At 42.4% G+C, this 14,191-nt stretch overlaps 2 protein-coding genes across 3 annotated transcripts; one reads left to right on the forward strand and one right to left on the reverse strand.

Annotated features, from left to right (window-relative positions):
• Positions 1-35: 35 nt before the first annotated feature.
• XPC (XPC complex subunit, DNA damage recognition and repair factor) lies at positions 36-9,567 on the reverse strand. Its single transcript, XM_005522058.3, has 16 exons — positions 9,405-9,567; positions 8,598-8,796; positions 8,282-8,412; positions 7,883-8,006; positions 7,309-7,393; positions 6,670-6,827; positions 6,350-6,470; positions 6,076-6,165; positions 4,726-5,658; positions 4,091-4,251; positions 3,760-3,841; positions 3,183-3,317; positions 2,509-2,678; positions 2,197-2,290; positions 1,905-1,994; positions 36-1,336 (listed from the first exon to the last, which is right to left on the reverse strand). Exons 1-16 carry the CDS (start codon positions 9,502-9,504, stop codon positions 1,127-1,129), a joined length of 2,883 nt encoding a protein of 960 aa, XP_005522115.3. The 5' UTR covers positions 9,505-9,567; the 3' UTR covers positions 36-1,126.
• A 13-nt stretch (positions 9,568-9,580) lies between these two features.
• LSM3 (LSM3 homolog, U6 small nuclear RNA and mRNA degradation associated) lies at positions 9,581-12,495 on the forward strand. Of its 2 annotated transcripts, none has more exons than XM_005522057.2 (4): positions 9,581-9,644; positions 10,531-10,641; positions 11,701-11,796; positions 12,088-12,495. In XM_005522057.2, the coding sequence occupies exons 1-4, from the start codon at positions 9,624-9,626 to the stop codon at positions 12,166-12,168; spliced, it is 309 nt and encodes a 102-aa protein (XP_005522114.1). In that variant the 5' UTR covers positions 9,581-9,623; the 3' UTR covers positions 12,169-12,495. The 2 variants fall into 2 exon arrangements, with proteins under 2 accessions (XP_005522114.1, XP_014107112.1); XM_014251637.2 differs by lacking the exon at positions 9,581-9,644 and adding an exon at positions 9,676-10,348.
• Positions 12,496-14,191: the final 1,696 nt, after the last annotated feature.

The following is a 14,191-nucleotide window of genomic DNA, read 5'->3' on the forward strand; positions in this document are numbered from 1 at the left end:
GAGGGTTACCTGTGCATTCCAAAACAGAAAGCATATTCTTTTTTTCAAACTTTATTTTGATCTACAAATACAGTACAAAAATAGATTCTTTTTTCTGAACATAATTACATGAAAGCCATCTTCTTACATTTCAGTCTCTGTGACAATGTCCAGCAATGACTAAAAACTGTTTTTCCCCTCGGTTTTTGAAGAGACTGTGTCCATGGAATTTAGATACATAGTACTGCCAAAGACAGATCAGTATTTCTACTACAAAAGTGCAGGAAAAGCTTACATAGATTTAACATTCCTCTCTCAGCAGGTTTTTAATGCTGTGGTACTGGATAACAAGAATTCTGTGATTTTAGTGAATTTTACTCCAGCAGTGAGATTAAGCCAGTTTTACATGTTTTGCTCCACACCAGGATCTTGATAAGCAAAAAAAGCAAGTACATATATATGCAAATTGCTTAAAAAGGCATATTGAACCTTAATTGTAGTAAGGACAGGGCTTCTCCCTTCCACAGCACAAGATTTCTGAGAGTAAAGAAAGATAGTAGGCTGAAAAGCCAAACTTAGATCACAAAATGCAAGTATTCTTTAGAAAGTATTAATTCCTCCATATTCTGATTGTGGGGGGTTTCTTTTAGACCTGAATGGCAGTATTTCCCCTTGAGACAGACAGGCCAGAACTCTACCTCACCACTCATTTGAGTAAGCTATGACTCAAAGGAGGCATCAGCATTCCTTTGGCCACATCTCTGCAGACAGGTAAAAAGCAGCTGGATGCTTCAGTTCTGAGCAAGAACTAGCAGGGAAAAATGAAAAACGAGAAAAATGGGAAGAGACTGCTGATGGACAGGAGTGCCTCAGGGAACTCAACTATTAGTGCTGAGTGATACAGAGCAAAAACCCCAACAAAGCAAAGTGATTTTGCAAGGTGCTGCTGTTCATCCAAGGTCAAAGGGAATAATCTAACGACACCTAAGTGATACCTGTGATCTCAAAGGAAACTGGATATTGAATTAGGTTGGTCCCTGACACCTCAGAAACACAAGTGCAAAAGACCCTGAGGCCCTAACTGGTAAAGGATACTTTTATCATGACTATTTCCCTGCATCTGAAAACAGCAAAGAAAAGCTTGTCATCACAGTTTCTCAAACGGGAACAACTGAGATGCTTCTCCTCTCTTTTCTCGCTTGCTCTTTCTGGTTATTTTCTCTTCTTGTTTCTCGAGCTGGCGATTTTGGGGCCAATAAATGGCTGTGTTCTCCACCGCGCTCTCTGAGCTCGGAGCTCCTTCTTCATCAGAAGAGAATCCCCCTCCTTTCTCTGTCTCAGGTGCTGATGGCTCAGTCTGGGAAAAAAAAGGTGTGAAAATCAGAAAGAATCACTTGTAACTGTCCCTTTCTAAAAGAGCTTGACTTTGGTCAGAGTGACACTGCGTGACCTTACAGAAGTTGGTTGCTCTGGTTTGGGCTTCCCACCCAAAGTACTTCTATTTCTGAACACCAAACATTCTTGCAACACAAGCATTTTTGACAATGGGAGAACAAAACGAACCTGTTTTAAAAAGATCAGGCTTTTCACCTTTTTTTCTTGTGAAAAAAATAAGAACTAAAACATCTAACTAAAAGAAAAAGTGCCCCCCCACTCTCATCCTGGTAGCTACATGCTTGACTTAGAGGAAATCTAGGAAGGGGTATGACAAAACCCCTTTTTTTTATAGTAATAAAATAAAAAAATAAATAAAAGTTTATTCCTTGTTAAACAGTAATAAATCTTTACTGAACATGACCACACTGAACTTCTGGGATAGATTTTTGACTAGCTGAAGACTTTTTGAGGAACTACACTCTGCAAATTTTATTCTACAGTTAAAATAACCTCCAGAAATAGAAATTACTAATAGAAATGCAGGATACCTTGACTGAGTAGCGTTGCTTCAACCTCTCTCTAATGAGAAGTCCTTTTGTCAGCAGCTTCCAATTCCCTAGAGCTCTTTTCTCACGCTTCTGTGGGGGATTGTTAATGGCAAAGAGAAAAATTTACTACTGTGAGTTTCAATGTATTTATGCACATAGAAAGTTTTAAGATTTTTTAAACTGTCATCTAAAAAGCTTGTTGCTTACACAGCCTGCCCTGTTTGACTGCCCAGTTTCAATGAAATTTACTTTTTAAGTATAACAGTAAGGAAGCTGCAAAAATAGTTCTCACCTCCTTCTCCTTCTTTTCTATTTCTGCTTGTTCATTCTCCCAGGCAGCAACAAGGATCTCTTTATACTCCTCACACACCACATACCCATCAGTACTAGGAAGGAGAACACAATCCTCTTGTCAGCTACAAGAAGGAAAAAAAAAGGGAGCAAATGCCTGCTGACCCAGCCCAGAAGCTATGGAATAGTGACAGAACTGTCTGTCTCAAAGGACCAAAGTGTGTAACTGGTCACATGTTCCCCTTAACACAAAATACACAGCTTCTGCAGGACATCAACATCTGACAGGTGCAACAAAGCAGCTTTTACATACACTGGGTGTGAGTAGCCACCATGAAAATCAAATCCAGTGATGGCTTGAGCACAGTCAATGTCCAACTTCCGTGCCACTCTGTTCAGGTTTGGAAGTTTCAGCTGCACACAGCCAACAGGTAACATGGATGGCAAGAAGAGATAGACATTCCCATATTCATTCCGAGGAACCTGTTATGGCAAGATTAAAGAGAGATGGTGATAATCCTGCTTTCTTGAGAAAGGTGAAAAATTCCTGCTGCAACTCAGGGACTTTACCCTCCTGACCTGCTACATTCCACTCCAGTATTCAATTAATATTCACATGACAAGGTACAAGCCTAGATTTTAGCTGCATGGTTATCTCTTAGCTATGTCTTCTGCTCAAGTTTTGTTTCTCAGGCTGTAATGCAGAGAATTACCGAGGCATAACATGGGCTACGAAGATCAGATCAACAGAATTTTGACTTTAGCAGTCTGCACTCACTACCTGTATTTGTGAAAGAAAGGCCTCAGTAGACTCAGTAGAAAGTTTTGACTATTTCCTCCTGTGAACGTTTACCTCTGAACTCTTAATCCTGATTCCAGATATTACTGACTCATCTCATGTCTGAAACATGCAACTTCTGGAAAAATAAAGCCCAGAGCTGCACACAAACCACTTCCTTTAGCACCAGCCCTCTGCCTTCCAGCTACCTTTCCATCCACTGCTATGGGAGGCTGATACTCCTCTGTCTGCCAGCGGCCAAACAGTGCCAGGTCCTCCCGGTCCCGGTTCGCCGGCTCTGCCAGGCGCGCCTTCCTCGCCCGGTTGGAAAATCCTTTTACCATCTGCAAATATAACAACCAGGCCTGTAAAAATCACAAGAAGCTGACAGTGGTTTCAGGTTTTCCTAGGACACCAAAGGAGAAGTTTCTGGAAGAGCAGAAATGCTATTTCCTACCTTCAATATCCATTGCCTGTAAATGACAACCCATGGCACCTGTATGCAACAGGCAGAGCTCCAACAGTGCATATAAAACACTGGGATGCCTTTGAAGAAGGTGAAAAGGGAGCTGTTCTGCCAGATACCCTTGGGGTGGGAAAAAAGCAAAGCTGGACTTCGGGCAGCATGTATGAGCTATAGGCATAGCAGGTGGACAGTACAGCTACCGTGCAAAAAAGTGTGAAATCTACATCTGCTGACAAGATAGAAGAAAAAAACCAAAACACAACTGAGCTTGAGCTTTAAAGGGCAGATGAATTGCACAGGAGGAAGTCAAACCCTCTCACCTTGTAAGGCACTTCTCCAACCCTCACCACTCGAGCTTGCTTCAGCCAAGTGTCCCTGGAGTGCAGTGTGTGTATGCAGTCTCTGAAAAGGCCAGAAAGAAGCAAATGTAAGAGTTTTCAAGTCATTCATAACAGATCCACAATAAACTTACCATATTAGGAATAATAAAAAAAGCTGCATCTTAGTGATACACAAATGCTGTCAGAGCAGCAAAATGCCTCACCTGTTTATGCATGTGGTCTGAGGCTACTGCTGATACAATCGTGCAAATTAGCTCTCCAATTTGTTACAAAGACAACAGGTGCAGGTGACAATAGGTGCACAGCTCACCTGGAGTAGACAGCCTCTCCCCTGCAGTACCCCAAGATAGCAGCTGTCTCAGGATAGATGGCCTGGAATTTTAAGAGGTGCCTCTTCAATGCATAGAGAGGGTGGTTTTTGTACTCTCCAATTGCCGTTGGTAGAGGCTGATCTTGAAGCTTCACTTGAAACTGTAAGAATTATACAGAAAAGAGTAATTTCACAACTTTTCCACTACCCTTTGTAAGAATATAAGAACAACTATAATATGAACCAAAGAAAAAAAACACCGGAAACTTATCAGATGAGCCAACAGACCAAAACATTCTTGCTGCAAGTAAGTACTTAGATGTGTACCCTGACCTATGTATTTTAAAAACTGAGAAAAGTAATGCTAAACACTACACAAATCTCACTAGTAAGTTTCCAGCACAAGCTGTGCAGTACTTCCACTATGCAAACTTGTCTGAATAACTTCCAAAATTTAATATTATTTAAATTTATTACTGTATAGTCTCTTTAAAACATGTTCAATCTCAACAATTCAAGTTCAAATACAAACCTCCCTCCTCATGGAAAGAGATTTCTAATGCTTTTTGCCTGAATGAGAATCCAGGGATGGGACTCCTGGCATTCTGTGTCCTGAACAACCTATTGCCATTTACCTCATTTTCTTCCTTCTTGTCTCTCTCCACATAGGGACTTTCATATGGCTGCAGTGTCTCTTCCCACCACTCTGGGTCCACACGGCTCTTCCTTGTTGAGGTCATCCACACTGGATCATATCTTTGTGTCACATCCCTGACACTCCCATCGTTGTCAAATCCCACAACGTAGAAAAGCGGTTTTGTGGCATGTGCAAAGCACAGCTGGGGCTGACCCACATTGCCATGAACACAGTCTACACAAACCCACTTGTCCTCAGACTCAAGGAAAACCTCCAGCCACTGGTCTGTTCCCATTGCTCTCCTCACCTCCTGCTGTCCATCATCCTCATCACTAGAAATGATTTTGTTTCTCTTCTTTTGTGCTTGAGGCAAGGCTGAAGTGGCACTTTTTGCTGGCTTAGTCTCAGCTCCATACGAATTTTTTGATAGCATTGTTTCTGAAGTCTCAGTTTTTGACCTTTTTATAGTTGTCAGCTTTGAATTCTGGGAGGCCTGTGAGCTCCTCCGCCTTTTAGGGACAGTTTCAAAATCCTCATCAGAGAGATCACTCTCCTCCTCTGAAACCTCAAAGTCTGAAGCACTGCCCTCATCACTTCCACTCTCTTCCTTGTAACACACTTTGGAGGCCACTCGTCTCCGACGGTCATTCTTGGGCCTGACCGGCACATCTTTTTCTGCTGAACCAGTCTCATTATTTGATTCCTTCTGTTCCTGGCTGCCTTTAGTCAGCTTTGACTTGTGTGTCACTTTAGTCTGGGCAGTTTTGGGTTTCTTTGGCTCCACACTGTTTTCTTTGCTCTCTGAGGATTTCTCCTCCAGCTTGGCTTTTTTACAGGGGCATTTTTTTGCCACAGCTTTGGGTGTTGTGGCAGAACTCTCATGAACCTCAGAGGTGCTGCTATTAGACAGCCTCTTGGATGAGCTCTTTCCCTGCAGAGAAACGGGCCAGGTCACTTTTATCACCACAGCTCAGAATATGGTAAAAAAAAAGACTGAAATCAGCCCAAGGTTTATGCAGACCAAAGGTTGGCAGGCACAGTCAATTAATTTGAAAGCTTCAGGCAACTGGCTGAAGAGAGGTGTACTCATGCAGCACAAGTTGCGATCGAAGTTTTAAGGAAATGTAAACCCACTGAAATGTTAAGAAATCTTTGCTGAAACACAGAAATTAGTGGCTTTTTTAAAAGAAGAAAATTAAAAATTAAGGGTGTGCATTTTCTGCAATATAGACAAGACCCTGGTTCAATGCAGTAAGTGATTCAGTGCAAGCTGTAATAGCCAGAAAGTTTTTTTAATCCTACTAAATCAGTGACCTATTCCTTATTCCACACAAACAACAAAAACTACCTTTGGTCTTGTCTCCTTGAGAGGAATAGGCTGAAAAGACAGTACGAGGCGACACAGCAGCTGTAATGCTCGCAGAATAATTAAGAATATCTGCAAAAGAGTTTAAATTGAGTGATTTAATCACAGGAGGTCTTGAGATAAAAATACAAGAAAATAAGTAGCTACAGAATCACCAGCCTGCTTTCTTAAAATCCACCCCTCCCGCCACTTTGTCTATGACCTGACACACAACATACAAATTCACCAACCAACCCTGCACTTCCCAGTCTCTTACATGAACAAGCTCCTCATCATCTTGTGCAGCATAGATGGCAAACCTCCTCTCTAGTGTTGACTGAAGGGGCTCTCCCTTTTCAGTGGAAAGCTCATCATTGACAGTGAAGGTTCCAACAAACCTGAAATACAAAACACCTGCTTATTACCCAGTGTTTGTGACTGTATTCTTAAACTTCTGAGTTCACCCTCTCCTTCTCTAAAAAGGACAGCCCTTCTCACCCTTGTACATAAAATTTAAAATTGCTAATTACAGTCAGCCCTCTCCCTGAACCCTAGCTCTACATTCTATGTGACAGCACGATCAGAAGAGAGTTTTACCATTTCACCAAGTTGGAAAGGTAGACAAGGCCCACTTGGCCTGCGGGCACTTGGGTGAAGCGGGTGGGGACAATGGACAGACCGACGGCAAGGAGATCTGGTTGGCTGCAGATCCTATTCCTATAGAAGCCATTTGCTAATAAACACAGCAAGTGAACCTGAAAGAGAAAAGTTTAAAAGTGAGTTCACAAGAGATTTTCCTCATTGGAGCTACTGTCCATGGTAAAGACAAGAAATACTTCACCATCCCTTTTAACAGAGAGAGGTGACAATGAAGCCTCCCAATCATTCACAGTGCTGTCTTCAGAAGACAGTAAAGCACTGAAGTCTTTCCAAGTGTTTCCTGTTCTACAAAACTGGCAGTTTAATCCTGACAGAATTAGAAAACATCCCTCCACAGAGAAATATACATCTTACTCACATATGCTTTGAGTTACAATTTTACTAAGGCACTGCTGTTTCCAATTCACAGTTGAGGAAGAACCTTTACAAGTATCTGTCAGGTCTACAGCCTCTATCTTTTCACTTCTAGCCGTGGCCCCATGATATTTGATAAAAATTAGCCTCTTTTGACTGTAAATCAGTTCAGACACCTTTATGCTCAATTTCTTCTCTGCCATGGCTCTCTGTGACAAATACCTTATGTGTGTCCTCACGAACCTCCTTGCTGAAACGTTTCATCATTCTCCGAAGGTACATCTCAAACTCAGCTTTTCTTTTTTCTCTGCAGAAGATTACAAAAGAAATAGATGTTGTGGCATTTCTGTGGACCCGCCTTTCTATATTCCTGAACTGGGTCAGTTCACAAAGAGAATTCATCCTACTGTGCACACTTAAGGAAAGGTTTAGTGACTGGCTAGATGAACAGGCCGTTAAGATTTTGCAGTAACACAACACCATTCAACCACAGCTCTCCTTCAAGAGATCTCCTGCTGTCCCTTCACTGGAAATGGAGACAGTAAAATACAGTCAACTTACACACTTGATTTTCAAGGAAGCTGAAAAGCCTCCTCCATTCCTGCTAGCTTACACTAAGGATTTTTGGTAGAATTGTCAGTATATATAACTGTTCTTCATCCCACAACCCTGCATCAACCAACTCAATGAAAAAGTGGAGGTTTTCACCCTGAACTCAACAAGTCAGTGACAGTCAAGACTTTGGATATTTTTAAGTTCAGCCTTCAGCAGCCCTCTACCACCTCCTTGTTCTTACCTCCTCTCTCTTTTCTTCACTTGCTCTGGGGTTTCAATCTCTATCTCGACAGGATTGCTTGGCAGACCCACTGATGGAAGAACAGCAGCTTCTTCTAACTTACCTGTAGCAGGTTCCTGAAGTTCTGTAAAAACAGAATTCCAAATTATAAGTAAACATGGAATAGATTCCCAGGGAGGACGTATGATGGGATAAGAATCTACATTTTCCTTCTTAAGTGTTAAAACAACCTTTAAACAGAACACATCCAGTAACTACCAGCTCCTGGATCTTCCATAACACTGTGTGTGCTAAGTTATTTCAAATAACTGTGGGATGCTGGTCTCCTGCTCTTGAGGAATCATTGTGATATACAAGCTCTTAAAAAGTGCTTAATATGAAAAAATATGAAATTTCTACCTTCCACATCCTCCCATTCATCTTCACTTTCATCATCATCATCATCAACAGCACTGTCTTCATCCATCTCTTCTTTAACAGGAGATTCTGTCTTTAACTTCATCCTCTTCTGAGGATGCTTCAGTGAGTCACTGTTAAAATCATCAAAACAGTGTTAGCATCAGGAAACGTAGGTGCTTGTTTATTGAAGACTAAAAATAGGGAAATAAATCAAGCATGACCTCTGCATCAGTAACAACAGACTAAGTATTTGACGATCAAACCACAGAAATTAAGATGAAGAAAGAGGTCCTATAGACTTGAATGATAAATTCACCTGCATGTTTCCTCTTTGATACAATTCTCTTTATTTCTAGCATTCTTTTTACTTTCTTTTATTTGTGATTTTGCCTCTTCTCGTTTTGAAGGTTTGGAAGTTTTTGCTGAGTTGGAAACTTCAGTATCACAATCTTCCTTTTTCCTAGCTGGAGTTTTTGAGTTCTTTTTTATACAGGGCTTTTTCTCTTCCAAATCATCTGCATGTGACAAAAGAAATTAAGATTAATAATAGAGGATAGCGTTTCATCTCCATGGCAACCTGAAACAACATCTCCATGGACTTCATGAGCGGCAGCTACAGAAAGTAGTGTGAGTGTGGTGTGAGCACGCACCGTGCTGAGCATGTCATTGTTTATAAACAGGCAGGATTTGAACAGTGAGACTTGTTGACGAGAATACTTACGTAACTCACAAGAAGTACCTAAAGATTCCTATAGTCCTACCGATGGAATCGGTGGAAAACCAAGCGTCGTGTTTGCCACTCACAACAACTTATTACCAAGAGACACTGCTCTGTAGCGCGGCCGAGATGAAACAACGAACAGCCCTCCAGGGGCTCGCCCAGCCTTGGGGCCCGTGTCACGGACGGGTTTAAGGCCCGGGATCTGGGGCACGGATCCCACCGCCGATATCTCTGCTGACAATACAGCCGACAGCAGCCGACAGACAGGCCGCTCCAGCCCGGCCTGGCCGCCCTTCCCGAGGGCGCGCTGGCACCGCTGCCCTCCGACCCCGCGGCCTGGAGCGGCCCGAGCCGCGGCGGTGGCGCAGCTCCGGCCCGCTACCGCCTCCCTGCCGCACTCACCCTGTTCCTCCTCCTCTTCCTCCTCCAGCTTTCGCAGCCCCCCAGAGCGCCTCTTTTTGGCGGCCGCGGGCCGGGGCGATGCTCGGCGCTTTCGGGCCATGGCGCTGCCGGGGAGGGCAGGTCGAGGGCAGGTCCCGGGCAGGTCCCGGGCCGGCCCCGCGGCGGGGAAGGGGCGGGGCTATAAAGTCTCGCGGGCGGGCGCGGGAGGCGGTTTGAAAGATGGCGGATGAGGTGGACCAGGTGAGCGGCTGTGGGCTCCGTCAGCGCCTGCCCGGGGAGGCGGCTCTGGGCCGTGCGGCTGGGCCGGCAGCGCTTTCCGTGCGAGGTGAAATCCCCGCTCGGCCTCGGCGTTTGTGGCGCTGTCGGAACGCTGGCAGGGCGTGCTGCGGGCCCTCTGACCGGGCACTGCCGGAGGAGGGAAAGGCGGGGAAGGCTGCTGAGGGCAATGCTCTCGGCTCTGAAGGAAAGGGGTAGCTAGAACGGAAATATATGAGATACGGAGGATTTGAGATGTGCACTGAGGTCTTTACGCTTTTTTAGTTGCTATCGTCGAAGTGTGCTTTTCTCATAGAAATGAGCCTTAGGCCAGGGTGCGTTGAGGTTTCACGCCGGCCTCGGAGCCCGGCCTGGCTGCTGCAGGGGCTCGGGAGCGGTGAGGGTGCGGGGCAGTGGGTGCCCGCTAGCGCCCGGTGCTGGCCCCGGTGCCAGCTGGGCTCGGCCCTCACCCTGCCGCGGCACAGGTGTGCTGCTGGCTCCCGCAGTGTGCGCTTTCTGCTGCGCTGTGAGCCATGGCCGCCCGTAAGGAAAACAGCTCGCACAGTTAGAGGATGGTTTGTGTTGAAAAGGACCGGACCCTAAAGATCAACCAGTTCCAGTCCCCCTGTGTGAAGAATGATTTGCTGCGGACTAAACTCAAATTTTTTGACTCACGTTGCTTAGGGCTGGTGAGTATCAGTGGAGTGGTAAATGAGCAGTGCTTGGGTTCACCAGGATGTGAAAGAATGATTTGAAGTATTTGCATCTGGATTTTTTCTCCTTTGTTTCCTGTGCTTTGCAAACATTAAGGAATGGAAAAGTGCAAAGACTTCTTCTGTACGAATAGTGTATTTATTTTGGATTTTTTTAGCAACAAACAACAAATACTGTAGAGGAGCCACTTGATCTCATCAGACTCAGTCTAGATGAGCGAATCTATGTCAAAATGAGGAATGACAGAGAGCTTAGAGGCAGATTACATGTAAGTAAAACTTTCAGAGCATTGCCATGCTCATTCAGGTAAGCACTGGGCAGTCTTTCTTTATGTGCAACAGTGTGTTAAACAGTTTACCTGTAATATTCCACTGGTTGTTGAAAAAACTAATTTTAAAACGTGAGTAATTGCATTTCATGGTTGAAAGTGCAGAAGTGGTTGGAGAAACTAGGTTAAGAATTGTCTTAGTTACCAGAACGATAATGTGCTTGGTGGAAAAAATCTCATTTCCTCAGTATTTTGTCAGCTATTAACTGCTTCCCTAAAAAGACAAGAGATGTATTTCGTTTTTCTTGTCTCCTGAATGATACCAGGCAAGTCATTTCACTGCTTTTGGCTTCCATTTCTCTGTCTGTGAAATACGCAATAATACTGCAGGCCTCTTCCTATGATATACCCCAAGGCTGCTTCTAGACTGAGGTCATTATTATCAAACAAAAATCCTTTAAGGCACACCCTGGGAGGTGTGATGGGATATGTACTCAGCTGGATTCTCAGATTTTTGCTTTCTATTAAGTCAGCCAGCCTCCCTGAGTGCTCTGCTGGGGAAGTGAGCCAGTTGCCCCGTGAGTTAACTGGGCCTCAACTCCTTTGGAAACCCAGAGATAATGAGAGATCCATGAGGGACACGTGTAATTTGCAACATGCTTTTGTAAGGTTTTGTAGCAGTGTATGAGAAGCAGCTTTCATATCCTTTAAGTTGCCCCCAGGCAATCGATTCTGGGAGGCTGGACTGGCAGCAGTATGTGTAGCTGGGTTAATGTTAACAAAGTGTATCTGTCTCTGAGGTCTCACAAGTGCTCTTACGAAATGCTTCAGACCTATTTCCTGCAAGTGTTTGATGTAAATGTCATGCCTTCTTTTTCCTACTGCAGAGTTCTCATTTATTTATGTTTGTCTTGAGATGTAACTGTAACTGATAGTACTTCATTTTGGTCAAAATTAGACCAAACTATTTATGTCTGAAAGTCTTGCTAAAAATTCTCATTTTAATAAACTCACGTTTGAATTTTGGAAAACATAATAAACTAAACTTGATTCCTACAGGCATATGACCAGCACTTAAATATGATTTTGGGTGATGTGGAAGAAACTGTGACTACAATAGAGATTGATGAAGAAACCTATGAAGAGATTTATAAAGTAAGGACTAAAAAGGGAGTTAATTTATCATCACAGATTTTTTTTATCTAGAACTACACTGTGTTATATTGTTAAAGTAGTTTATTGCTTTATTGCTGACTGTTTTTTGAATCAAGCTAACAGGATTTGGACAAATCATTATGAAAGTACACAGGATTTCTAGAGATTTGGTGTTAGTTGTAATGATCTCTTCAGCATGCCAGAATATTGTTTGTTGGAGTTGTTTCAAGTGTGTTTTTATGATTGAAATTAATGTTCTGTAAATGTGAACTTTTCTTTCCTTCTTCACAGTCTACCAAAAGGAATATTCCAATGCTCTTTGTCAGAGGGGATGGCGTTGTGCTTGTAGCTCCCCCCTTGAGGGTTGGTTGAAGCAACAAAGGACTTAACCTTCTTGGAAAGTTCCAGACTTTTGGACAGTGGTTCATGTTTCAATCATGTCTCAAAATTCTGTATATGTTTTTTATAGGATATTTTTGTCAGTTCTTTTGAAAAGGGGAGGGAAGGGGAACCAGTTTGTCCTGCAGAAAGTACATATAGTCAGTCGAAGCAGTGTAAAACCCAACCTGATCTCTGAATTAATGTAAACTGCTGTAAATTGGCTGCCTTGTCACATTCAGTAAAATAATCCTTAACTTTTCTATCTTGGCAGTAGCACTGTCTTATTTTTGTTTTAAATAAACTTTGGTTTGTCTTTGAGATTTGACTTGTGATGTTTTTTATGTTGAGGGCTCTTCCATAGAGCTAGTGCTTTATGAAGTTATAGTATCAGCCTTGCTGTCAGAGAAAGCAAGATCTTTAGTGTGTTATTTTAACTTCTGTCCTTACTAACATGCAGGTGTTGCAGATTATTGGGGACAACACTACGTTAATCAATGGTGCTGTAACTTATGGCTCTGTGTTCAAATTTGTGATGCGTATCCTCATTGTAGGGAAATGATGTTTATATGAATCTTCCACCTAAGATAAAGAAGATGGGCTTCAGTGCAATATTTTCAGGTATTTTCATTGTTTCACTCGCTTTGTTAACACAGGGTTTGCAAGGCTGTAAGTACAGGCTGAGATTGTTGCTCACATGCTGTTGAATTGCCTGCTGCATTCATTTCCTGCTGTTTGTAGCAGGTTTCAGTTCTTGAATACATTAAATTCTGCTGGATGCCTTTAGATACTTATAAATTATCTGTAGTGAAGGTGCACTAGAACCTGAACAAAGCTCTTTTTTAATACATACTTTCTCAGGCCCACCTTGTTTGCATTTTACTTTCCTTATGTGAAAAAAGACACTTCTGCTATAATTATATTTTAGAGTCATATGAGAGATGTAGGTCTGCACTTCCTATAAAGCTTGACTTTTGACAATTATCTAGGTTCTCTGTAGTGTTAGCAAAAGCAGCTTGCTTTGGCACTTTTTCCTACACTTAAACATTTTCGTAACAGTCCATAGCTTGAGACAGTGGTGAGGAATGCAAGGTCTGCCAATCATTTATTTTTCTCCATGCCTTTTTGTACTTGGATTTTGGCAAATCAGGAATTTCTACCATGAAAAATTTTTGAATTCCTATCTGTTAATAACACTTGTGGACTGAGAATGATAATGGGTGAGCCATATTTTCCAGTATAACACATTTATCTGTATGTACAACATTTTTCTATCACAGGGTATCGGCACAGTGGGAAGAGGTCAGCTCACCTACATAAATCCTTGGAAAACTCATTAAAAATTGTCTCATTTGTCACCTGCTTCTTTTTAAGTGAGAGATTATGGTGGTTGGTAGCTCAGTTATTGTCTAATTGATTTCTTGGGTATTTACTGTCGAATTACAAAGATCTGTTACTGTTTTGTGTCTCTGAAATGGCCAGTATCATCTTTGATCCTCTGATTTGAAATGAGCTGTCTGGAGTGGGAGCCAGTCTAAGCCTCTCCATGATGAATGTGGATTAAAAAAGAAAAACAACAAAAAGCAAACATCCCTCCCAAACAACCAAACCCCCCCCCAACAAAACAAACAACAAGAAAAGAATATCACCCTAAATGAACTCCCCAAAAAACCCAAACAACCCCCCCCCAAACAAAAAAAAAAATAATCCCAAATAAACTAAACCCCAAAACACTTGAAGTTTTTTGCAGTCTGGTCTCTTTCATACTGTTCTTTCTATTTTTTGATCCTATATTTAACCATTTGTCTAGATTTCTGTTCCTGATGAGTTTGAAATAGAAGTTAATTTTCCTCATGTATTTTCTCAAGGTTTCTCAAATGCTGCTTCATATTGTCTTATGTTTTCAGTCTCCTAGAACTTTTAATATTATTGAACTTCTTGAAGCTTGAGGCATTTTAGTTCTAGTAGCTTTTTATAGACAGTAGTAGTCTTCTGGTAAGTTTTGACTTTCAACTGC

The sequence above is a fragment of the Pseudopodoces humilis genome, chromosome 13 (assembly GCF_049639895.1).
Source record: "Pseudopodoces humilis isolate 2021_Gansu_Grassland_sample_001 chromosome 13, ASM4963989v1, whole genome shotgun sequence".
NCBI lineage: Eukaryota > Metazoa > Chordata > Aves > Passeriformes > Paridae > Pseudopodoces > Pseudopodoces humilis.